The sequence below is a fragment of the Phoenix dactylifera genome, chromosome 13 (genome assembly GCF_009389715.1).
Source record: "Phoenix dactylifera cultivar Barhee BC4 chromosome 13, palm_55x_up_171113_PBpolish2nd_filt_p, whole genome shotgun sequence".
Taxonomy (NCBI): Eukaryota; Viridiplantae; Streptophyta; class Magnoliopsida; order Arecales; family Arecaceae; genus Phoenix; species Phoenix dactylifera.
This window is the reverse complement of record NC_052404.1, coordinates 638,764-665,625: the sequence shown is the minus strand read 5'-3', so window position 1 is coordinate 665,625 and position 26,862 is coordinate 638,764. Positions and strand designations below refer to the sequence as shown.

The 26,862-nt window shown below is 41.6% G+C and overlaps 2 protein-coding genes and 1 long non-coding RNA gene across 4 annotated transcripts in view; 2 read left to right on the top strand and 1 right to left on the bottom strand.

The window, feature by feature from the left end:
* LOC103721031 (transformation/transcription domain-associated protein-like) overlaps positions 1 to 18,365 on the bottom strand; it is a 69,272-nt gene extending 50,907 nt beyond the window's left edge. Inside the window, exons 1-8 of one of the 2 annotated variants that reach the window (XM_039132729.1) lie at positions 18,069 to 18,365; positions 17,191 to 17,951; positions 16,954 to 17,079; positions 16,730 to 16,815; positions 15,997 to 16,105; positions 5,880 to 5,975; positions 5,628 to 5,690; positions 5,418 to 5,477 (exon numbers count right to left, since the gene is read on the bottom strand). In XM_039132729.1, the coding sequence (XP_038988657.1) occupies positions 5,418 to 5,477; positions 5,628 to 5,690; positions 5,880 to 5,975; positions 15,997 to 16,105; positions 16,730 to 16,815; positions 16,954 to 17,079; positions 17,191 to 17,951; positions 18,069 to 18,126 (1,359 nt within the window). In that variant the 5' untranslated portion in view covers positions 18,127 to 18,365. The remainder of the gene's footprint in view (positions 1 to 5,417; positions 5,478 to 5,627; positions 5,691 to 5,879; positions 5,976 to 15,996; positions 16,106 to 16,729; positions 16,816 to 16,953; positions 17,080 to 17,190; positions 17,952 to 18,068) is intronic. The other variant, XM_039132730.1, reaches the window with a different exon arrangement.
* Positions 18,366 to 23,011: 4,646 nt separating this feature from the next.
* LOC120112930 lies at positions 23,012 to 23,554 on the top strand. The gene has a single exon (XM_039133143.1). The coding sequence runs from the start codon at positions 23,012 to 23,014 to the stop codon at positions 23,552 to 23,554; it is 543 nt and encodes a 180-aa protein (XP_038989071.1).
* A 6-nt stretch (positions 23,555 to 23,560) lies between these two features.
* Positions 23,561 to 24,097, top strand: LOC120112835. Its single transcript, XR_005514457.1, has 2 exons — positions 23,561 to 23,720; positions 23,828 to 24,097. It is a non-coding gene; the product is annotated as an uncharacterized LOC120112835 (long non-coding RNA).
* The last annotated feature ends 2,765 nt before the right edge of the window (positions 24,098 to 26,862 follow it).

Here is a 26,862-nt window from a genome sequence, read left to right as displayed (position 1 = left end):
ACTTCCTTTGTTTTTTTATGGGAAGGAGTGGCCGGAGGCCACTTCCTTTCCCATTAAAAAAAAAAAAAGCTGTGGCCTGTCGGCCACAGCATCTTTTTTTTTTTTTTTTGAAAGAAGTGGCCCGTTGGCCACTTCCTTCTTAAAACCACGCGCGGCGCGTGGTTTTTGAAACCACGCGCCACGCGGTGGTTTTAGGAACCACAGCGCCCTCCCAAAAAAAAAAAAAACGTTTTTTTTTTGGAAAGAAGTGGCCCGTTCCAAAAAAAAAAACGTTTTTTTTTTTTTGGGAACCACAGCGCGAGGCGCTGTGGTTCCTAAAACCACCGCGTGGCGTGTGGTTTCAAAAACCACGCGCCGCGCGTGGTTTTAAGAAGGAAGTGGCCAACGGGCCACTTCTTTCAAAAAAAAAAAAAAAAGATGTTGTGGCCGACAGGCCACAGCTTTTTTTTTTTTTAATGGGAAAGGAAGTGGCCTCCGGCCACTCCTTCCCATAAAAAAACAAAGGAAGTGGCCTCCGGCCACTTCTTTCCCATCAAATCAACGAAAGAAGTGGCCGAAAGGCCACTTCTTTTCTGTTAATCTTGGATTAACAGCACGAAGTGGCCGAGAGTCTCGGCCACTTCTTAAGCCTCTCGTTCGGTTATAAAAACTGAACGAGGCTCTGTCCAGACTCCAAACAAATTGAGGTTCTAAAATCCAGGAGTGAGTCTCTAAAGAGTAATCAGAGACGGAAAGATTTGAGAGATAGCCCACAAATTGAGGAGGAGGTTCTGCCCAAAAAATCCAGCGGAGACTATTTAAGGTGCGGTTTTTTTATCCTATATTATTTCATTAATTTTGTTAATAATTTACTTTAAAAAAATAGTTTATAAATTACTTAAATAATAAGATAATGCAAAAATTTACTTTATTAGCTTAATTTTTTGATAAGTTGTCCTTTTATGATAGAAATGGAGCCATCAAGAAAAACGAACCCTGCAAAGCGTGATATTGGCTGGTCTTATGGGCGAAGACTTGGAAGTGAGGGGCAACGACACCAGTTTCAATGCAAGTTTTGCGACAAGGTTTTCAAGGGAGGAGGGGTAACCAGGTTGAAGCAACACTTAGCCGGAAATTCCGGTGAGGTTGCTACGTGCCGAAATTGTCCTAACGAGATTCGTGTGCTGATGAGGCAGAATCTCGCTGAGGCCAAAGAAGCGAAGGAGATGGCTTCCAAGAAGAGGGCGGAGGTCGATCGCCAAGCGGCAGAGCCACCTTTCTATCACTCTAAGGAGCCAGAGGAGGTCGAGGATCTAGATGAGGAGGAGGCAGATATTCAGGCGGCCATGCATGCAAGCCTGGATGACCAGTGGCAGCAGGAGGAGGTGGCCAGGCATAGGGCTCGATTTGGGCCCTCTGCATACGAGTCGGGCGGCGGTTCTCGAAGCACTAGACAAGATCCAGAGTTCTTGAGGACAACTTCAGTAAGGGAGGGCGTCGGCAAAGAACGTGGCCGGATTGCATCTATGCTGGGTAGTTTTGGTAGCCGAAAGAAGTCATCTAGAGGAATTTCAGAAGGAGCGACAATTCATGATGTAGATCCGCATGCTCTCCCCAGTAGAGATTCAAGGCAGCAGAGGATAGACACAATGTGGATGAAGGATAAGAAGAAAATTATGTGGCGAGCTATTGGATCCTGGTTTCACTTCAGCCACATCCCAGCGAATGTGGCAGACAATACATACTACAGGTCTGCCATTGCCGCCATACAAGCTGCCGATCCCGGTGTAGCTCCTCCAGGCCCGAAGGATATATACGGTGAGCTTCTTGACAACAATAAGGAGGAGCTGGAGAATTGGATTGACTCCTACAAGAGCAAGTGGCCCATATATGGACTAACCATCATGTGCGATGGTTGGACCGGTCCGACCAGGCGGAGCATCATCAACTTCCTGACATACTGTGATGCTAAGACCTTCTTCCACAAGTCGATTGATGCTTCGGCTTATGTGCACAACACCTCGTACATGCTGAAACTTATGGAGGATGTGATTGATCTGGTAGGAGAGGAGAATGTCGTGCAGGTCGTCACTGATAATGGGCCGCAATATAAGGCTGCCGGGCAGGTCTTGATGGAGCGGCGGCCACATATTTTCTGGACCCCATGTGCTGCACATTGTATCGATCTTATGTTGATGGACATTGGAAAGATCCGTAGGGTGCAACAAACGGTGGAGACAGCCCAACGCATTACGAGGTATATTTATAACCATAACTGGGTTCTTTCATTGATGAGAAAGTATGCAGGGGGAGAGATTCTGAGACCAGGAGTCACACGGTTTGCTACCAACTTCATCGCACTTGATAGCATACTCGAGAAGAGAGGAGCCCTACGTCAGATGTTTGCCAGTCCCGAGTGGTATGATAGTAGATATTCTTATGCCGGCACTGAAGGGAGCAAGATAGAAGACTTGGTAACGAGACAGCCATTCTGGCAGCGGGCTACTACAATAGTCAAGGCTATCAAACCATTATATGAAGTGCTGCGGGCCGTAGATAGCGAGATCTACCCCCAGATGGGGTTTTTGTATCACATGATGGTCAAGGCAAAGGATCAGATTATGGAGGCTGATCCAGCACATGGCCGGTCATACATCAACATCATTGAGCAACGGTGGGGAGCGCAAATGGGTACGGAATTACATCTAGCAGGTAAACTAAGATATAATTATAGTGACAATTATAGTGATGGATATAATTATATAATTATGCTAAGATAGTCTCGTATATGTGCAGCATACTACCTAAACCCCCGGTTTCAGTACAGCATAGATGGAATTGGTATGGATGAAACACTTCTGGATGCTTTGCGTAATGTGATTTACAAGATGGAGGCAGATCCAGAAAAAGCGGCCCTATGTCTTGAAGAGGTAATTATGATTTAGTAATTACCAGCATGTGTAAGTATATCAGCATCTTCAATTATTAACATGGTTTTCTTATGCTTATTTTTCACAGAGCAAATTATTTAGAGAGGGCAGCTACAGTTTTGGCCAACGAGCGGCTGTCGTCAGCAAACACAATATGAATCCAGGTACGTGACACATCAGGAAAACATTCACCTGGTGTTACTTAGTTACTATTATAGAACTATCATATATGTAATTTTCATAAATATTTTTGCAGCTGAATGGTGGCTGCATTTTGGCGGATCCGCGAGAAATCTAAAGCGGATAGCTATCCGGATCCTCTCCCAAACAGTCTCCTCTAGTGGATGTGAGCGCAATTGGTCCACCTTCGCCCTTATCCACAGCAAACAAAGAAACCGTTTGACGCAAAAGCGCCTCAACGACCTTGTTTATGTGCATTACAATTTGCGGTTGAGGCTAAAGTGCATCCAGGAGGAAGTGGAGCTCAAGTATACAGATCCGATTTACGGGTCCTTCACCGCTGATGACGATGATCCACTACTCGGCTGGCTTGTAGGCCAGCAGCAGGAGCCCGAGCTTGACGAGCCAGGATCGCCTCCACGACCAGCTACCTTCATAGCCACCGAAGCTGGGGTCGATCCAGAGCAATGGGCTGAGCACAATATTCCACGCACTCCCAGAGCTGATCAGCCGCAGGCACAGGGGAGCCAGACAGAGAGGGCCAGGAAAGGAAAACAAAGAATCCCAATGGAGAGTGTCGAGGAAGAGACTTGGACTAGCAGCGATGAAGGTTCTGATGGTGATGGATCTTCTAGCCATGGAGGGAGCGGAGGACAGTATGGTACTCATGAGACACAGCCGGAGGGTGGTCTTTATTTCACCGGTGAGTCCCAATTTATGGGTGCTACACAGGATACGGACCACGGTCGACCACCTGATAGATTTCGTGAGGATATTATTGGATATAGAAGACGGGCTCCTCGAGGTCGTTCAGGAAGACAGGATACGACTGCAGATCCGACAACATACGGATACGGATTCTATTATCCACAGCCTCAGCCTGACGAATATGGATATGGTGCAATGGATTTTGCTTCCGCCATATTTGGATGGGCCCCTACACAATCAGAGGACACCTCTCAGAGCCAGAGCGTGAGCGAGAGATCCGACAATTCTTATAACCTGGCGCGCGTTCCTTCTGATTGGGTTGATTTGCCTCCTCCTGATTATACTTATGATCCAGATATCTACGAGAGCCATCGGCACTCGTCCCGATTTTAGATATCCTAGAGTACTTTAAATGTATGTAAATGATTGTATCTTAATTTGAAGATATTTTATGTGTATGATTTTATCATTTGGAACGGGAGGAAAACATAACATGCAATCATGCATCATATATGTTTCAAATTTCAACCCTAAATTTAAATATGAAAATATCAAAAATCATGAAAAAAGTAATAAAAAAATCAATTTTCACTTAATTTAAGATCCAACAGAGACAACATTAAAAAAAAAAAAAAGTCTGGCTCGCGGTAACGGCCGGTACGGTACCGGTCCGGCCGGCCACCGGTACGCCGATCCGGACTGGTACGACGGACCTTGCCTAAAACCTTGTTTGTAATTAATCAGTTGTTTCAAATGTTCTTTCCATACATTATAAACCAAGAAAAAATAGGATATCATGCTTTATCTGTACAGAACTCAATCAAGGTCACTTGGTAATCCACCACATATCCACCTTTGTTGTGATGGTTTTATTAGAGTTGACGTACAAGAGCAGCAAAAGATTGCTCCTTTCCTTCCAGTTATTTCATGTCATGAGCATCTAAAAACTGTAGTTGCTCAATTCTGTTCTGAAGCAAAGTGACAATCATGTCAATATTTACAAGATCAGTGTCCTTTAGGACCCATCTATAACGATTAAATGTATACAAAGATGCACAAATCCTTACATAACATGCACACAACAAAATGTAAAATTTAAGAAATTATAACAGATATAACAAAACACAATCATATAAAGACTGGACTCTTTGTAAAACATAAAATTATCCTCGGAAAACTGGAAGGAAATGAAAAGTTAAAATCATAAAATAACGCCATATGCAATTTCATGATACTAATTAGATAATTACATGATAGCATATTAAACAGTGAGCTACTTGAGGGCCTGTCTAGATGCCTGCCTCATGCGTTTGTATGATAGGTGGCAAGGGTTGAAAAGACAAGATAAAAGTTAGATGGGTAGGAACAGCGCAGATACTAGTTCCACAATCCAGAGATTGTTGTGATACCATAAATCACCTTTGAATTTCAGTAGCCGTTATATCTTGGGATGGTGGGATCTAGAGACTCCCCGGATCCTTCCTACTTCCCCCTTCCTGCCATCTTTTTCTTAGCCCTTTCCTATGTTTTTTTTTATTGTGCGAGTGTGTGATTTGTTTCTTTTTCTTTTTCTTTTACAGGAATTGGCTTCGAAATAGCTCAGACCTAAAAGGAACATACCTGAGGTACAATGCGCTTGAAGGTTCCAAACTTTCCAACAAAAGCATCCAGAAGCCGCCCCTAAAAGTTTAAAAAAAAAAGATGTATAGATTCGTTGACTACGAAAGGACTATTACATACAGCATGTTATGTAAATATAAGCTGGCACGTAGTAGGAAATTGTTGTTCACCCATAGAATATTAGATTGTTAACGATTTAAATATTCATACCAATAAAACCCGTGCTTCATCCATGCTTGGTTGGTCAACACCTTTTTCATATATTGGCTCAACCTAAGAAACAAGCAACCCCACCAAAATAGTCATCATAAAAGTAAACACATTATGCACAATCAAATTTTGGTTTTATTTTATTTTCAAATTTAATCATACTCCATGCAGTATGCATCTATTTGAAATATGAAAATATCATGTCCTAGAAAAAAAAATGCCATTAAACCAAGGAATAATAAATGTTCGCACCAGATTAAGCAACAGGCGGGCACAAGTTGTGTGAGTGACAAGGGTTAAGGATGAATCGTGCATATTTCTCGAGAATAGATATATAATCCGAGACAGCTGCATAACAATAAATCCTTGTTAGCTTGAAAAGAAACTGGAGCATGCTGCAAATTCCAAAGCCAGGAAACTATGATGTTGAAACTTGAAGCTATATGGACATGAAAAGAAGCACAGACTGGATAGGTATGGCTCATAAACGAACATTTATAATGCATTAGAAACAAAAAAAAACGACATTAATTAATTAGCTCATCTATCCTCCAAAATTGGCTAATGGAACATTGCCTGAAATCATTATTCACAACTTTCATATATATATAAAACTTCATGTTGGCTGAACAAAATGCGAACAACAAGTTTTCAGGTGATCCATTTCAAAGACAAAAAAAGCACAACAATAGCAATGATCATCATGACAAAAACCTGCAAAAATGCAGTAAATAAATATCACTTGAAAAGCAACTAAGAGTTGGGAGCCAACCTTACAAAGCCTGTCCACCAACTCAAAGACATTAGTGTGTATTGAAGAACTCTCAAGCGACATGGGCCAAAAATTTGTGAGCCAACAGGTACCAGTAGCATAATTTAGATGTCACTATATTGGCCTTTTGAGTTTTGATGTTATTAAAATGTCATATAATTAAATATGATGCAATTTTAAATTTGCCCATATATTCAGGATGGTTTTTGGAACAAAATTACTTCCTTCCCAATGCACAAAAGGTTTATTTTTGTAGTTCAGCAATTTATTCTTACTCTAACCGACAAGGGCAATCCCATCAATTGGTCAGCTTTATGATACAAAATTCAATCCAAGACATTGCTGACTTTCAACGTTTAACTCAAATTCTGTCAACCTTTATATACCTATCATATTACTAAAAGTAAACTCCTTAGCAAAGCATGAGAAGGGGAAGGGAGGGGCATCCGCCTCCAGATCACATGCATTGCAATGGCGTATTCTGGTGTACTTTAAGCTCATCCAACCATTGAGAAAACATCCCCTTTGGAAAAAATTTAGACAGAAAAGACATACACGGATTAAAAAATTCAGCTAATCTCTTTCAAAATGTTCTAGCCTCTGATATTTCCTTGTCCCAAAAGCTAAGCCTAATTTTCCATTTAAACAAGCAACTATATAAAAGTATCAGACTATCAATATTTCTTCGATGTGAAAATGTTCATACTTCCCAAAATGCCCTCATACTTTGTCAACTGGGAGATCAATTACATGGACCCTTTGTACTCAACTACTTAGTTTATTCAATCGGAAGATAGAATACATGGATCCTTCGCACACAACTACCTTGAGTTAATCCAAATTCCAATGAGAGAAATATATCCATTGGACTCAAGTGAGGTGACTGTATTTAAGTCCAACACTAAATACCCTCTTCATAAAAATCTATAGCATGCTCAATCCATCTAATGCAGATGAAGTAGTCACTCCGAACAAGTTATTCTCTTCAAATGAAACTCCTTAGTAGCTGATGGTCAAATCTTATTCAGGTATAATTATTATCTATGCATATAGCTCCATATCTGCGGGTGGGACTCGGCACAATGGTGAGGTTGCTCAATTCTAACCTGGGTGTCACGGGTCCGAAACATGGAAACAGCCTCTAGGCATGCAAAGACATGGCTATGTACATCTCACCCTCTCCAGACCCTGCAGTGAGCCTCATGCATCGGGACAACCTTTTTTATATAGCTCCGTATCTGTTCCTCTTTCTGAATTTCAAGATACCTTTAGATCCCCTCACATGGAGGCCAAGCTTCTAGGTTAGAGGCTTCATTAAACAAGGCTCTAATATTTTCTGCTGTGCCTCCCAAGACTAAAGAGTCCAATGGCAATCACATCTGCACTAATAACAAGATCCCGACCTCAATGTTGCCTAGCCCCCGTTAGATCATGCTCACCCTTATAAAGCATTCTCATCCAAAGTGATGGCCTAATTTAGAAATGTGACCATCTAATTCAAAGATGAGTTCTATCCGCCACATGAATGCCTATATCAAAGACAAATCATGGTATGGGTACTTAAAGTTGTGTTATGGCTTAAGACAATATGGTAAGAGCAAAATGCTTGCTACAAAAAGGCATGCATAGTCAGTTTGTACAATATTGAAATCTTAATTGGTTTTTGTGTAGTTTAAACTTTTAAAGCATTGGAACCAGCCCTAAAGTTTCCTTCAACTGGTTAATAGCTTAACTTTCATATGCACATGCACTTCACTAGTTACCTTTAAAATAAAGATCGCTACATAGGGACTCTGATTTCCTTGAACTTTGGTTCTAATAAACCAGATGAGTGGTTTGTGTTGGTTTCAAATTTACATGCAAATGATATGAGATGAGTACACAATCAGGTTGTAAGGACTTCCTCATAATAAAGTAATGCAAAGTTAGGACTAGAATATAATCAAGAAAGATATTCAGATTCCTCTGAGATTCCTTTTTCCTGCAAAAAATACATTAACAACAACTGAATCACACCTTCAATCAAGAATGCTTGTTCAATCTCTGTTTTCAGTAGTTACTATCTTGTTAAAAAAAATTATGAACTTATTGGGATTTCTTGGTTTAATGCTGCAAGTGGAGATGAGAGAAGTGTCATCAACTAATTAATCTGCTTTTGTTAATATGCCAAAGAATACTTTATAATGTTATCATAAGCCTTTGACTAAAGCGAGGTCAATCTACCTCTTCTCACCCATGAGTTGGTTAGAGGTTTCAATGCAAGGTTAATATCATAGAGGACTTTCTTTGGAAAAGCCATTATACACCATGGAGAAGTTACAATTGGCATATCATATTATATTTGGTAAAGTTTGGATAAGAACCATGAGCGAAAGTGTAACGACCTAGGATCTTCTCCCAAAAAAGGCTATCTGGAAGGTATTATTTGGGTTCCTTAGCCCAACTTAGTTGGCGGCTGGTGTTAAATTGTAGTACTATGAGTACTACCACAGAGATAATGTGGTCATAGTTAAATATGATATTTTTAAATTAGGTTTATGAATATGAATATGAATATTTGAGCAATACTGAATATTCTAGATTCATGTTTTAAAGTGAAATGATTTTATTTATATGCTTATTTTCGGTAAAAATACTTATTTACATTATCACATGAATTATCTAGGTAAGATAATAATTACTTATTGGGCTATGGAGCTCATTATATGGTCTCTTCTTTCCTTGTAGATCCAAAGAATAGTAGTGGACAAGGGTATTGCTATGGGCATGCAATTAGAAGCAAGAGCCAATTGTCCCAACGAGGAGTAGAATTAGTTTTGCTTTTATAGTTTAATATTGGAAACATTTTATAGATTTCTTATTTTGATTTAGTGTTTGAAGGATAGTTGATGTAAGAAACTTATGAAACAAAATTCTGGATAATTCTTGGATTTATTAATTATTAGAATTTGGAGTTTAGTTGCTTTCATTTTATTCCACTGCCTTAATTATGGTATAATATTGGAAGCTTTGCATGCTTGAGGGGCAGCATATTGTGAGTATGCGGCTATCGCCGCATCCCTGATTCGCGATTCAGGTTGGAGGCACGACAATTATAATAGTATTAGAGTAGACCTAGCCCATAGCCCGTGTGGACGAGAAGACACTACAGCACTAACCCATTTGGGTTGAACACAAGCTAACAATAGGAATTCGGGTCTCTTCAGTTTCACTGGTATCATAATTTCTGAATTTTTGCGTGAATCAAAATTGAGCTTGAGGAAAGAAAGTTTTTGAATCACTGACTCAGGCCTGTTATCGAATCCTAGTCAGCATAATATAAAGGTACTTATGGCAGAACGGGTTGGGGGTCATCAGGTTGCAGCGCCTTTTTTCTATTACGAGCATTATCCTTTTTTTTTATTGAAGCCATTCTTTTTTGAAGGAAGGGTAAATCAAGCCGCCTTTATTAATGAATAAAAATCACTGCAAAAAAAAATGGGGAGCAAACAATGTCTTCCCCTCTAGTTCTATATGAGAAGGGGAGTTTCTTCTTACTTTTTTTATTATGGCAATGTCGCACACTCTTTCACGAAGCATGGTTGATTGATGGAAAAAAGTCCAAATCCCGTGAAGCACTCTGAAATAAACAAAATGGAACAACTGCTTCATCAAAAGTGCTCTTCATTGGATTTAAATGGTTTTGAACTCTTAACTTGGCAAGGATGCCAAGACTTCAACAGGAGTATGGGAGGGCCCGTTGCGGGCATGTATTTTGTCTCACATCAGTTATGCACTAGGTAGATTTTGGGTCAAAAAATCCAAATAACACCTTCTAGCTAGCCTTTTCAGTTGAGGTCCTAGGTTGTTGCAGGCATCATATTTATATACCGACATTTTACTCTCTGCCATGGTCGGCGGAACCATTCGTTCCGAGCCGTACCCGTGGCTCGCTAGTATGGTTCGGGCTGTAAAAACGGCACGCTGCCGAAGTCGGAGAAGGAGAAGAGAAAAAGAGAGCGAGCGGGAGAGGGAGGGAGAAAGAGAGACGGCGGACGCCGGCGGAGGGCCGCGGGGGTCGGCAAAGGCCGCGGCAATCGAGGTCGCGCCCGGTTCCTCTGTTTCGAACGAAATAGAGGTCCGACTGCGACTAAAAAATTTTAAAATTTTTAAGTGAAGTCCACATGGTATCTTTTGAATGGAGCCTGGAGACTTTAGTTTATCAGTCCAAGTCAACCATAAATTCTTCTAATTGATAACATTGATCCTCAATATAAATCAAAACTCCATCAAACCCCCGTGGCCCTTCGCCAGCGTCCGCCGCCTCTTCTTCTCCCTCCCTCCCCCACTCCTCTCTCTTTCTCTTCTCCTTCTCCAACTCCGGCAACATGCCCTCTCTCGGTACGGGCCCGGCACGGCCCATACCAAGTCGTCCTGCCAGAGAATAGGTACAATGCCCAGTACTGGTTCCTCCGACCTTGCTCTCTGCTAACTATTTTGAGCATAATGATTTTGTGATTGATGAGATATGATATATAATCAAGGAGTGACAAGGGAGATTCATGTCCTTTTGTGGATGATAAAGAATTGAATAAAGTATTAAATGGTTCTATGTAGTGTTCATGCCTATTGGATTTATGCTTTCTGTATTCATAAAAGAACTCCCAAGCTAATAGAAAAGTTAGTCATCAATTTTAAAAGTACAACTCCTCCACTACCAGATGGTCCCTTATTTGTAGGATAAAAGGAACGAATGGCCACCAAAAGTCCTTATCCACTCATCATACAAGACATGAACCTCACTTAACAAATCTGTATCATTATAATAATTTATATCTTTGTCATGTATTTGTTTTATTCAATGCAGTAAATAAACCTCAGGGATTGTCTTCCTTAAAAAAGCAAAGAAAACCCTATTCTTATGATCAATTTAGACATATACCAAAACAACCTTCTCATATATAACAAAGGCAACTCCCAAAACTTCAAGGCAGCTTTGTCTCTACCTGTAACAAATCATACCAACTCAATTTAAGCAAGAAATGTAACATGTGCATCGCTTTGGATTAAATCTATAATTAATGAAAGGAAGCTAGCAGAAAGGATGAGAGGGGCCAATGATGAGATTGCCCCCACTAAGACACCTATTTCCAGTTTGGAACCATTATCGGATGAGAAGGGCCAACGATGAAGGGCAGAAAGGATGAGACCTCCCAAAACTTGCACAATCTAAACGAAGGTTTTAATAATCTGTACCGGTGCTAGTAATAGCTTTCAGTCGGACCAATATGGCATTGATTCATCCCAAACCGACATACCGTACAGGACTCCATCCTAGTACCATATTATTAGGATGCCAAAAGCCCCACTTCTTTAATATTTTCCCTTTTTTGTTTCTAAGCCTTGTTATGCTATTGGGATATCTTTTTTATTTTTTAATGTTTTAGTTGCATTTTTAATGGATGTCTGATACTAGAGTGTCATTATTGGTATCGACACTAATTGAAACAACATGGAGCAATAAACTAGCAACATTTATAATTAAAAAGGACAAATAAAGTATGATATTATAAAAGAAAAAGTATAATGACTTACTTTATAAATTTAATCTCAAGTAAAGTGTTTATGGCCCTCACATACATCCAGGTCTTGTTTGTAGTTCAGCTAGCCTAGACACTATCCTCGTCCCTACTGGTCATGAGATGGTCATGAGATGTCTGATAGTGATTGAGCTATGACTCTTGATACATGCCGCTGCATGTGCATGTGGCGATCGTAAGAGACCGGCCATCCCTACTTGGGGTAGTAGGAAGTAGCATTGTACTCTAACTCCTAGCTATCCCATATCCATAGGAGGGATAGTGTGTAGAGTCAAAGGCCACCGGATAAGATGAGTGGAAGAATGCACAAGCACCATGTAATCCAAGCCAAAAAATTGTAGCATATGCATAATGCAAATGCATACATGCTACAATTTTTCATCCTAAAAGTCCATTTGTTTTATTTTCATTATTTTAATCCAAAAATACAAATAATTTAAATTTTTGAAATAGTTATTAAAAAGTAAATCATTATGTTGTAGGCATCCACCCTACAACATATCCGAAATCCAAGCAAAACAAGAAAAATTTGGCAAGCTCCCCTAATTTTCCCCTTGTACCATATTTTCGCTAGTTTTAAAAGAAAAGGAGGAAAAAGGACCCTACCGAATCTAATGCCCATCACCTCAGCATTGTCAGCTTCCTCTCCATATCGAGAACCTCATGACCTCCTCCACTCCCTTCCTCCTCTCCTTTTTCTCCTCTTTTTTCTCTCTCTCCCTCCCTTTCTCATGGATTGGGCAAAAGAAGAGGCAAAACCTCTCACAAATTACCTAAAAGGAAGGACACCCCACAGGGCCCCTCTATCGCCCACCCATGAAAATTTTTTAAAAAAATTGTGTCTCATGCAAGGCATCCACTGAATCAGTTGAAACGGTGTTGGAAACAGTCAGTACGAACCATTTGAACCAAAACACCCAAAAGATGCATTGTAAGAAGTGAACCAAGGTCTACAACAGTCAATAAAGACACTTATGGACTTGACCTAGCATCCCATTTTAGGCAATTTTGATGACTTGGAGGGCATCTTGGTGCACTTTATGACCAGCATCATATGGTACCATCGTACCATTCAGTTTTGCCGGTATTTAAACCTTGATCTAAACCAAGATTCCCTTTAAGAACCCATATTATGAACCTGACAAAGATAAGATGTCCTCTTCTACAAAATGCAATGCCTCACTAACAACAACTACCTAATAACAACAATGGAAGATCTATATGTTCCAGATACAATGAGGAACTCTTGCTTGCTTGATTTTGTGAAGAACAAGCCTCATTAATTTGGTGAGAATTCAATGAAGGGAAAGCATGAATTGCGGCAAAGAAGAGTGATCATATAGAAACTCTTTTGTCAAAATTTAATTAGCAAGCTCCAAAGTGTGGATATAGATCAAGAGTCACAATTTAACTCTAAGTGAGAGAATTAGAGAATAGATAGAAGTGTCTTGTTATCTTTACTTGGAGCTAGCCATCGCCACATCAAGTAGAACCAAATTCACAATATTCCCCAGCTAAAATCAGAAACCGAGAGTCAAGGTTCGGGACGTCTCGATCCATACCGGCGGCTTACCCGAACGATTCCAGCAAAAAATCCGAAACGCTGCGCCAGAGGAGGAGAAGGAAAAGGAAAGACAAGAAAAGAGAGCGAATGAGGGAGGGAGGGAGAGGGAGGGAGGCCGGCGGAGGGTCGCGGCCTTCGCCGCCCGCACCAGCGTCGGCCTCCGCCGGCCTCCCTCCCTCTTCCTCCCTCCCTTGCTCGCTCTCTCTCTCTTTTTCTCTCTCACAGTCTCCTGTGTCGGTACAAGTGTTGAGGACCCCCGCAAGCGATGCCGCCAAGGCGCCAAGCCCAAAGAGGACCATGCGACACCCAAGGGCCAAACTGGCCAATTGATGTGCCTTGAGGCCGGCCGACCCTTGGCCGGCCAAGGGATTCAACGGTGGCAGCAACATCGCGTGGGATCAGTCCGCGCACCAAACCTCGCCCCATCAGCCCAACGGGCGCTCGGCCGAGAGTAGCAAACCGAACAGACAGCCGCGCGCGTAGGGTCGCGCGCCCGGCACGACCACAGCGGGCACAGCATCAGTGCGCCTGCCCAACAGCACGCCAGCAGCACGCCCATGTGCGCACAGGCCGCAAGCATGCGGACAACCTGGGTCACGCGCGTGTTGTCGCGCACACGCCCGCGCCCAGCTAGTCCCTGCCGAACTAGGACTTGCCAGCCAAGATCTAGTCGCGGCCAACCGGGTCGCGCGATCCGGTCCAACCGTGCCATGCGTCCCGGCCATCCGGAGGGCGCATCCCAACAGTCCACGACATCCCCCAGCAAAGGAAGTCCAAATCAACCGGGACACACGTCCCGGCCAACTGGGACACACGTCCCGTGCGGAAGGAGGGTCCAATACTTGGAAACCCATTAGGACTCCTCCAAATCACTGATTACATGCCAAATCAAGAGAATAGAGGCCTTGCACGCCAGCCACGTCAGCAAGGGCCCTTGGGGAGGTTGTTTTCCATGTTTATCTTAGCTTCTATGTTTAGGAGTCTTACTTTATATTGTCTTTCATTGTCTAGGAGTCCTAGAATTTTTGGGTCTATAAAAGGAGTTGTAAGAGGCCATTGCGAGGCATCCCACGAGTTGTGTTTAGTTCTCATTGTTGAGAGTTTTTGGCCAAGAGGCTTGGGCGGCATTGTGCCGATTTTCGGTCCTTAGATCTTTGTCTAAGATTTGGGTTAGTAGTTGATAAATCAATCTCCACTATATTGGGCTATAAAGGGATCCTTTCGATCCTTTGTTAGATTTTTATTTGCTGTGATCGTTCTTGTTTGTTCTTCAATTTGGAATGGAATAAAATTCAGTTTAGTTTCATTGTTGATATTTTGCATTGCATTATTCCACCGACGTTACCTACAATCGGTCCAATATTCAGCGATTTCTCCAAGAGCGCATACCAAGGAGCAAGGCGAGGGGGTGTGGGGCTTGGGACCGTGAGCCCCCATCAACAACTCCGGCGCAGCACGGCGCAAGCCCGTACCAACTCGTGCCGCCGGACAACTGGGTTGCCCGGGACCAGCACTGCAGACCCTGCCGAGAGTACAGCTTAAGTCAATGATTGGGTTCCTAGTGATGGAGATGCGCAAACCTCTCCTCTCGAATACCATAATCAACAGATGGCATGTGACCTAGCTTATGGTGTAAATATCAAAGAGGTGAAAGAGCTTTTTTGACATTCTAAAGCCACTTGTTGACAAATGAGGATTCAACAATTTAGTGAAGCAGACCCATCCCAAACCAAAAGAAGCACCTCATGCACTTCATGTATCACACCCCATCCCATATTCTTAACATTATTTGGGTGGCTTCAGATATATAAAGTAAGAATCTTGTAAAGTACAAAACAAAACTGATACATCAGACATGGTCAATAAACTAGCATAGAAGTTGATAACTAAAATAATTCCTAGCATTTTTGCTATTTTTGGAGCATCAGGTCTTGTTCATATATGGGGAGGCTAATCTTTGGCTGACTGGGTGACAAAATGGTGAAAGAAACATAAGCAGAAGATGGTTTGGCCACAAGACTTGCCAATAGATTTGTCTAGAATGGCTCATGTGGATAAATCTTTTGTGAGACTTGATTAACTACCTTAAGGCTAACTGACATCAAAATATTTTAAAAAACATGGCATATTATATAATGACAACAAATGAACAGAAGAAAATTGAAAAAGCATCAATTTCCCAAAAGATACAGCAATATAAGAAAAATTTATATCCTTTTCCAACTCTAACAACAGCATATAGAAAATAAATAAAACAAAGCATGTATCACTGTCACAAACTTATCATGGACAAAACTCAAATAAAACAAGATAAAAATTGTCTAAAGGTTCATAAGCAAAGCAATCATGGAGATGATTTTTTAACTCTAAAACCATTTGAACACCTTACTATAAGAAAAACAAACACATTCATACAATAAGCCAAGATGAACACTAAAATGAACAAAATACAACCTGAGGAAATGAAAGGTCCCCTCGAACATAATGCACCATTTCTGCAAGAATGTTATAAGCCAGCGGTCTTAATGTCTCAACACAAACACGGCCAGTCCCAATTAGAACCCTGAAACAACAAGAGTTCATTTTAGTAAACCGTTAACATAGACATTGTGGTGAATAAATGAGTCAAAACCTTCACGACAAGAGGCACGTCAATGTTTGAAGTGATAATGAACAAGATAGGTATTTATTTCACAAGATGCCAGAAGCTTCTGACACTTATCAAGGCAAAAAACAACACATGTGTGAGGAAGGCAATAACATCACATTTATGCTGCTAACTCAAAGGTTTTCAAACAAATGGGCCAGCTAAAATCCACCATTGGCTAAATGGTTCGCATTTTTATAAGCTTGTTACTATTGCATATTTGTATAAACTGCACCAGTTCCCCTTCATTAGAGTGGACAAGTTAAAAGGGCGTCACAGTGCATGAGGTTCTCTCCACTACAAGGTTTGAGAAGGGTTAGATGTATGCAACCGTTATCCCGCATGTGGAGAGGTTGTTTCCATGTTTTGATTAAAAAAAAGGCTGCATATTGTTCAAGTGGAGATGGAATAAGACCCCTTTAATCTGCTTAGTCTGACATGCAAAAGCAGCATTCTTTCTAGCATGAAATGTTAAAGAATATTAAGCACATAGAAGACTAGAAGCAAACTCCACAAAAATTGCCAACAGTTACTCAGTACCTCTCTTCCAAAAGCGTGTCAATAAGAGGAAATAGCCCCCGTCTGAAATCTGAGTTGAGAACATGCTTCAAAGCTACGAGCAGCTCCTGTAATGATAACACAAATCAAAAAACTCAGATTTTCTTTTTTTTTACATTTAAAAAAAAAACATTTCTCTTTTTCAGACAATAAGCCATAAGATCACACAAATCAAAAGCTGAACCTATGTATGCCCAGTCGCTCACCTTCCTAATTGAAACAGATTCCGGACAGGTGACGAGCAAATTAACAATGCTCTTGCACATGTTCTCTTCATGAGGCCTAATGTACTCGGCATGACTCTTCAGCAGATAAGTAAGAAAAGAGAGTGTCTGAACCAAAAATAAAAGAAAAAACCAGGAGTAAGATACCGAATCAACTAAATAGACACGAGGAACGGGTGGAGTGGATTGGGGCGGAGAAGAAAAAAACCGAACACATACCTTAACCTGCGCGCCCTTTAACTCGACGAATTGGGTCTTGAGGTGGGAAGGGACCTTGTCGGGCCCTGGGATGGAGATGGCGGTGACCATGAGGGGCAGGAGGTAGGGTATGTTGGTCTGCACGAGCTTGGTGTAGAGCTGGAAGAGGAACATCACCACGAGGGGGCTCTCCGTGACGATCTTGAAGGAGCGCGTGCTCGGGTTGAGCTGCCCAGACCCGACATAGGGCACCACCAGGCCGCTGCTGCCAGCACCACTTGCACCTGCGGCACCGTCGACCATTCTGGCATCATCGGCCGTGGATGAAGGAGGAGGGGGAGGAGGGGGGTTAGGGGTGTGGTTGCCGAAGAAGTGGGCAACGGTGGAGGGAAAGTTGCGATAGATGGTGCCGACGAAGTCGAGGAAGGGCTGGACCTCGGCCTCGACGGTGGGGCGGAAGTTGCGAAGGAGGTCGAAGATGATGCGGATGGAGATGAGGGCGTTGTCCTCGTTGTCGTGGGTGAGGACCTGGAGGGAGAGCTTGAGGAGGTCCTGGATGAAGGGGCGGAGGACCTCGCTGTGGGGGAGGCGGTTCAGGATCTCCACCACCACATTCCGGAGCTTGTGCTCCGCGTTCTCCGTCAGCTGGGGGGTCGTCAGTTGGGTCAGGATCACCGAGAAGGCCCGGAAATAGCACTTGAGGAAGTTGAGGTACTCCGACGTGTGCGCGATCTCGAGGCTATCCCGCACCTCCATCACCATCTGCAGCCGAACCTGCACAGCTGTTGCGGGGATTTTGTTGTTTGATTCCAGCATAAAGGAAAGCAAAACAAGCATCAGAAGATGGAATTAGAGGGGAAATCCAGATCAAGAACAGAGAGCAGACAAGGATTGCTTACGGAGTTCGGGCTCGACGAGGCGCTGGGCGTGCTGCTCGTAGTTGAGGATGGGAGCCATTTCTGCTTCGCGGGAAGTGAACCCTAGCCCCGGGGAGGAGGAGGAGGCTAGGGTTTATGCGAGGGGAGGAAGAGGGAAAGCTCGCTCTTCTTCTGGGTTTCTTGGAGATTTTCGCTCTTTTGCCGGGTTCTCTGTTTCTCTTCCGGCAGCTTTCCAACGTATTCTGCGCATCTCTCGTCGCGAGAGTCGGGTCGGGACGAGGTTTTTAATTCGCTCGGTGAAACTGGGGCAGGAACAAGAGCGTGAGATGGGTTTATACTTTATAGAGAGTTTACTCGGGCGTAATCGAGCAATCCAGCGACAACTAGGATTAATCTATTTTTATTATCTATAAAATTATCGTTAATTTCTGTCCAGGCGCTCTAAACCTTCGGACCTAATAGAACAGTCGTGGCAATTTGAAATATCACTATATAAAAATTTTGTTACATTTCAATTCCAACCTATATCCAGAACATTCGCTCAACCATCTTAAAAAAAAAAAATCTTGTCCTATCATATATATATATATATTAAATTGAGGAGCCCTTCCCAAAAAGAATTATTATTATTATTTTATTAATAAGGCCGAAGAAGATACCCTTACTTTATATGAAATTACAAATATTTTTTTAAATATCTAATTACTGCAATATCAACTCTACAGTTCGTCTAATTAGAGCAGGTGCCAATTAGAGCAGGTGCCTACTTGTTAGTTGATATGGACTCAAAAAATCTGATGTGGACTTGGATGCCTAAAATAAATAGATCCAATGGCAATTCTGCAAATACCTCATCAAAAACTTAGTGGCAATTCTGCAAATATCTAAAATCTTGACCTGCTATCTCTCCCACTCACTAATGGCAACCCCAAACCCTCTCCTCTCACTATTTCTGCTTTCAATAAGTGTCCCCCTTAGGGCTATGAGCTCAAGCATGTGCTCGGGCACACGACTTTTGCAAAAGTTTACCTTGCTTGGAATATATGGACTAGGAAAAGTATAGCGATGAAGGTGGTAAGGAAGGAAAAGGCAACCTGAGTGGGGATGATGGAGCAAGTGAAGCATGAGATCTCAGTGATGAAGATGGTGACCCACCCCAACATTGTGGAGCTCCACAAGATTATGGCAACCCAGTCTAAGAACTTTTTTGCTATGGTACTAGTCTAGGTGGCGAGCTCTTCTCCCAAATTGCTTGCGTCGATCGCCTTGGGGAGGACACAGCCTTCAATTACTTTCGGTAGCTCATCTCCCCTTTTGACTTCTACCACGACCATGGCATCTACAATCGAGACCTTAAGCCCAAGAACCTCCTCCTCAATGATGCTGACAACCTCAAGATCGTCGACTTCAGCCTTGATGCCTTTGCCCACCACATCCCTAATGGTCTCCTCCACATCACCTAGGAGACTCTAGCATGCATTATGTAAGAGATGATTGGGAAGAAGGGATACGGCAACGCTAAGGCTAACCTATGGTCCTACATTGTTATTCTCTTCGTCATCCTCGTTGGCTTCCTCTCGTTCTAGGACGAGAACCTTGTCTCCATGTACAAGAAAATCCATTGCAGGGACTTGCACTGCCTATTGTCATTCTCATCAAACACAAACCATGTTGTCACGAAATTCCTTGATCTGAACTCTAGCACCCAAACGGTGATCTAAACCCTCATTCCCCACCGCGACATCACCATCACCCATCATCACTGGCCCTTGAAGGTCAACTTCGTCACCACTGACAACATGAACATCATCCTTGCTTCCACTACCATAAAGCCTCTGGCAGTAGACTGAAAATTGAAGGGGTGATTTGAAGGTCCTTTGGAAAAGTTTCGATCTCGGTGGTCTTTGTAGGGCCAAAAGGAGGAGGAAAAGCTCTAGTGCAATCGAGCTCCTTTAATGGATTCCTCGGACTCAGCTTTTTCTTCAACTTGGACTTCTCCGCTACAGTTTCTTTCAGGCTCTTCCTCACAAGCCTTAAAGATTGATTCATGACATCTCTTTCCCTTCTTCCTAATCTTAACCCTTGCTCTTATGGAGTTAACTTCCACATCAAATAACTAAGTTCACATTAGGTATAACTCTCTCTTCACATCAGTTGTCGCGTAGGCATCTTTAGGGAGCACTAATCCAAATTAGGAGGAGGTAGACTGCATTGTAGCAATGTGCAAAATGCTAGGTTGACTTTGCAACAATTTGACATGTAAGAAAGGCATTTGCAATTCCATGCTAAATGCATAGAGTTTTTTTTTAGCCTATTGACAACTCTTTCTCTTGTTTCATAGACCATCCCCCGAACAACATCCAAACCTAACTATTAAAATAATAATAACATGTTTCTATGAAAAAAAGAAAATATAGAAAATCTATTTAAATCAAGAGTTTGGATTAGATCGAATTTAAAATTTAAACCCAACTGAATTTATCAACCTACCCTTATCTCTTTCTTCTTCCTCAACATGAAGTCACAAAATAAGAGAAGGAGATAGATTTTGCATGGTCGCCAGCTCTTAAGCAACCGTGGTTGCTAATCAACATGACCAAGTAAAGGTTCATCATGGGTTACCATTCCAACAACTTGAACATGGCAATGGTGGGTTTTGATGTCGGCTTTAAGTTCCTTTCTTCCTTTTTTTATTCTCTCTTGAACAAACAATAGGATTTCTTTTTTGTAGAACACTTAAAAACGGATATTTAGCTTGATCAATATAAGTCAACTAGTTAGGAAGTGCCCAATTGAAGTAGAAGAGAAAGTAAGCCAAAAGAAGCTCTTATTGTTGGATCCCGTTTAATTAAACCCTGATTCCGTTTAATTAGAACCCACATCTTGACAAGTGTCCCTTGAATTTCGTAAATTTTGATAATCATAAGGACATTACGGTATTTTCACAGCAGTGAAGAGTTACCTTGATGGGAGTGACTTTTCACGGGTGTAACCACCTGCAACGTTTGGTCCTGGAGAGGGCTATAAATAGACCCCTTCTCAGCTCTCTCTTCAGAAGATTACTCGCTAACCTTTCTTCAGATCACCGGTGATCGAAGCTGCGCACGCATTTCAAAGCCCAGAGCGCAATTAATGATTTATAATTCATTAAGTTAAACAATTCCATCAATGGTATCAGAGCGGGTGGAATGGATTCCAAAATAAACCATACCCGTTTGGTTTGCTGGACGGTGGTACTTTGGACCCTGATGTTATTTACCCATATGAAAGATTTTTTTCTGACCGATGTGGGACTAAATACTTCTCTCCTATTCCCCTCCTTTCACCTCGAATAAAGAAAAATGAGGAAGGGAGACAGTGGCCAACAGGGCCACCATCCCCGTCCTAACCGGTGGCCAACAGGGCCACCGTCCAGCCACCGCGTCCCCGGCCGCCGCTACGGCCCGCCCCTCGGTGAGCCGGCATCGGCTGCAACCCGCCGTGGCCGCCATGGCCACCGCGGGCAAAGAAGAAAAAAAAAAAAATCGGCCGCCATGGCCTGCGGCCCGCAGCCACCGCGTCCCCGGCCGCTGCCAGCGGCGCCAGCCGCGCCACCCACGGCGCCCGCAGCACGGCCTCCGGCCGACGCCCCTGCGGCCCGCGACCGCGGGCTGTGGCCGCACCCTGCGGCCGAACCCCGCGGCCTCCGCGGCCGACCCCGGCCTCCGGCCCCGCCTTGTGGCCGCCCCGCGGCCTGCTGCCATGCCTACGGCCGGCGGTGGCGGTTGCGCCGCCGTCGTTTAGGAGAGCCTTCTCCTCTTTTCGTTTGGGAAAGATGAACAGTGAAGGGATTAACGGGTTTCGGGTTTTCTAAACCCGCAACCCGAATCCGGTTAATTTAAAAAAAAAAAAAAAGGTGAAGGGATTAACAGGTTTCGGGTTATTGGGCTTCGCCCCGCAACCCGAAACCCGAATCCTTTTGACTAAACTGTAAGTTTTGCACAGAAACCCCTGACAATATGTTATTCTGAACAAGGGGATTCCGAAATTCATCTATGGTCCCCAGACGAAAGATAAATTACAGAAAGGTCCTAAAATATATTTATTTGATCCCTGTACTTAGGATTTATTACAGAACAGTACACCGATTATTACATATTGGTCCCTGTAATGAATTTATTACATAAATGATCAATTTAGATGCTTTCTTATGATGATACATGATTGTTTAAATTATTCATATTTTTCATGATAAAAGGATGATATATGCATGAGACGAGCCAAAGCATCTTATATAAATGATTAAATTTTTGCATATTTGTGGTGACGAGCCAAAGCATCCCATAAATTTTAGAATGCTTTAGTTTAATCAATAAAGAGTCTTTTTATCATCATCTCATGAAATTGAATAGTTGCATCATATATAATGAACCGGCCCCAAAGGGAAATCATTATACAAAGTTAATGATGGGATGAAATAATGTTATTAGTATGATATTTATGATGAAATCTTGTTGCCCAAAGGCCTTGAATTCCTCATTAACATTGAACAATATCTAGTAAAATTTTATCCATTGAATAACGGTGTCTAAGAAAAGCTTGTCAAAAAGGCATACGTGCCTAAGAAAGGCTGATACTTAAGTGAGCCTAGTGCTCCACCACCGATCTGGAGCTGATCTGGCTGTTATTCTTTGGATTTTTCAACTAGATATATAAAGTTCATTAAATATCATACTTAATACATTAGTTTTATCGTAAAGGGGTAAATCATGTAAAGTTAATTTTGATTTACTCACTAAATTGCTAATATGGGTTAGTGATTTAGATAAGGTTTTAGCGTAATTATAGCATGCATATTGATAGTAAGCGTATGTTTTGCAGCTTTGTTTCCGACAGTTTTTTCACAATCTACATCATGCATCCCAATACTTAATGGTTCAAATTTCTCGGAATGGAAAGAAAGGCTGACATTTACTTTAGGGTGCATGGATATTGATCTGGCACTTCGTGAGGATATGCCACCTGTCCCCACGGAGGAAACTACGCCAGAGGAGAAAAAGTTGTATGAGAGGTGGGAGCGGTCAAACCGCTTAAGTCTTTTACTCATACAAAATCATATCTCCAGAAAGATAAGGGGCTCAATTCCAGATTGCAAAACTGCAAGAGAATTCTTAACAGCAGTAGAAGAGCAATTTGTGAGTTCAAAGAAAGCCCTAGCCAGCACCTTAATATCAAGGTTTGCTTCCTTAAAGTATAATGATAATGGTGGCATACGCGAGCACATTATGGAATTACGTGACATCGCTGCCCAATTAAAATCATTGGAAGTAGATATGTCAGAAACTTTTCTTGTACACTTTGTCCTTAATTCTCTGCCTATGGAGTATGCACCATTTAAGATCTCATACAACACACATACAGAAAAATGGACTATGAATCAACTTCTAGCCATGTGTTTTGATGAGGAGCAGAGAATAAAACAAGAGAGGCAAGAGAGTGTTTATCTCACCTCTCATAAGGGAAAATGACATAAAGAGGTCGGCAGTACCAGTCATCATATTCCTGTTAAGAAGAAGAAAATGAAAATGTCAGCCAAAGTGACTGACAAAAGGCAAATAAAGTGCTTCTTCTGTAAGAAACAAGGACATTTGAAAAAGGACTGCATCAAGTACAAGAAATGGCTCGAAAAGAAAGGTAATTTTCTTTCCTTAGTGTGTTATGAATCAAATTTTATTGATGTACCTCATAACACATGGTGGATTGACTCTGGTGCTACTATCCATATATGTAAAACTTTGCAGGGATTGTTGAACAAAAGAATTCCAACGGAAAGTGAGCGAAGCATCATAATGGGAAATAAGATGCGTTCACATGTGGAAGCTGTTGGAACGTTCAAATTGACCTTAAAGACTGGCCATATTTTGTATCTAGAAAATACCTTCTATGTACCTGGATTTTCAAGAAACTTGATATCTGTTTCTAAACTTACTTCCTTTGGATATACCGTTTCATTTGGACGGTCTTTTGTAAACCTTTCTTTGAATAATATTGTTGTTGGTAATTGCTTGTTAGAGGATGGTTTATTCAAATTAGACCTTGATACATCCTTTGAGCTATCCCTTTTATCCCTGCAAAATAAAGATCATTATGGATTAAAACGTAGCCTAATAAATGAAAATTCCTCTATGTTATGGCACCGAAGATTAGGCCATATCTCCATAAAAAGAATCAAGAGATTAGTAAATGATGGAATTTTACCAACTCTTGACTATGGTGATTTTGAAACTTGTTTAGACTGCATCAAGGGAAAGCAGACTAACAAGTTTAAGAAAGGTGCCATTAGAAGTACAAATTTATTGGATCTCATACATACAAATATATGTGGGCCCTTTTCGACCCCATGTTTTACTGGTCATAAGTATTTTATCACCTTTATTGATGATTACTCACGCTATGGGTATCTCTACTTGTTGTATGACAAGGCTGAGGCATTAAATGCCTTTAAGCTTTTCAAAACAGAGGTAGAGTTACAACTTGATAAAAAGATTAAAGTTGTGAGATCAGATAGAGGTGGTGAATACTACGGTAGGTATACTGAAACTGGACAACATTTAGGTCCATTTGCTCGATTTCTTCAAGAGCAAGGTATAGTTGCACAATATACTATGCCTGGTACTCCTGATCAAAATGGAGTTGCGGAAAGAAGAAACCGAACATTAATGGAGATGGTAAGAAGTATGATTAGTCACTCAACTCTCCCAATTTCTCTGTGGGGTGATGCCTTAAAAACCGCTGCGTATATTCTAAACAGGGTTCCTACTAAAGCTGTCTCAAAAACACCCTATGAAGTTTGGACAGGTAGGAAACCTAGTTTAAGACATCTACACATTTGGGGGTGTCAAGCTGAGGCAAGGGTGTACAACCCACAAGAGAAAAAGTTGGACTTTAGAACCATTAGTTGTTATTTTATTGGTTATCCAGAAAAGTCCAAGGGATACAGATTTTATTGTCCTAATCATACTTTGAGGATTGTGGAGACAAGAAATACTAGATTCCTTGAAATGACCAAATCAGTGGGAGTATAACACCTCAAGAAATTAATTTTGAGGAAAAGCAAACTCCGTATGGTGTGCAAGATTCAAATAAGCAGCCAATGATTCCTCTACCTATCATTGATAATGATTTGGAGGAGGATGAGTCTACTATTAATGTTCCACTTGAATCTGTGCCAGTTATCACTGAGAATGTTGCTCCTCCACCTATAGAACCAGTGGATCAAGAAGCAACTTTAAGAAGGTCATCAAGGGTAAGGAGATCTCCAATTCCACCAGATTATATAGTATACCTTCAAGAAAATGATTATGACATTGGCAATATAGATGATCCAATAAATTTCTCACAAGCCATAAATTCAGTAAATTCCTCCAAATGGCTAGATGCTATGAAAGATGAGATAGATTCTATGGCTAAAAACAATGTTTGGAATCTTGTTGAACTACCTCCTGGGGCTACTGCAGTACGCTGCAAATGGGTTTTTAAAACCAAAAGAGACTCCAAGGGTAAGGTAGAGCGACATAAGGCCAGACTTGTTGCCAAAGGATTTACTCAAAAGGAGGGTATTGATTATCATGAAACCTTCTCTCCAGTTTCAAAGAAGGATTCTTTAAGGATAATTATGGCTTTGGTGGCTCATTTTGACTTAGAGCTGCACCAAATGGATGTGAGAACTGCATTTCTTAATGGAGATTTAGAGGAAGAAGTTTACATGAAACAACCTGAAGGTTTTGTTTCAGAAGGTCAGAGTCAAAAAGTTTGCAAGCTAAATAAGTCTATATATGGACTCAAGCAATCATCCCGACAGTGGTATCTTAAGTTCAATAACGTCATTTCTACATTTGGCTTTGTAGAAAATGTTGTTGATAGATGTATTTATCTTAAGATCAGTGGGAGTCGATTTATTTTTCTAGTCCTATATGTAGATGACATTTTGCTTGCTAGCAGTGATTTGGCATTGCTTAGAGAGACTAAGCAATTTCTCTCCAGTAATTTTGATATGAAGGATATGGGTGAAGCCTCATATGTCATCGGCATTGAGGTTCATAGAGATAGATCTAAGGGAAAAGTTTGTCTATCTCAAAAAGCCTACATTAAGAAAATGTTGGAGAGATTTGGTATGGAAAATTCCAAACCAAGCCCAGTGCCTATTACTAAAGGTGAAAAGTTGAGCCAATCACAATCTCCGAGGAATGAAATTGAAAGGGAGCATATGAAAGCTTTTCCATATGCTTCACTAATTGGGACTTTAATGTATGCTCAAGTCTGTACCAGACCTGATATAGCATATGTTGTGGGATTACTGGGGAGATTTCAAGCTAATCCAGGAATGGAACATTGGAGAGCTGCAAAGAAAGTATTGAGATATCTTCAAGGAACTCAAGATCATATGCTCACATACAACAAATCCGATCTTTTGGAGATAGTTGGATACTCAGACTCAGACTTTGCGGGATGTCCAGATAGTAGAAAATCAACATCAGGTTATATCTTTCTACTAGCTGGTGGTGCAGTCTCGTGGAAGAGTTCGAAGCAAAAGATGACAGCTGCTTCAACAATGGAGGCTGAGTTATTAGCATGCTATGATGCAGTTACACAGGCTATTTGGTTGAGGAACTTTATCGCAGGCCTACAGATCGTGGACACTATTTCACGGCCCATAAAGTTATATTGTGATAATTTAGCAGCAGTTTCCTCAATAAAGAATAACAAGATATCTAATGGAAATAAGCACATGGAGGTGAAATATCTTGTTATAAAGGAAAAATGTGAAGACCATAAA

What these genes read in the sequence shown, in the direction of transcription:
- LOC120112930 (XM_039133143.1), top strand. Translation starts at nt 23,012, where the DNA reads ATGGATATTGATCTGGCACTTCGTGAGGATATGCCACCTGTCCCCACG.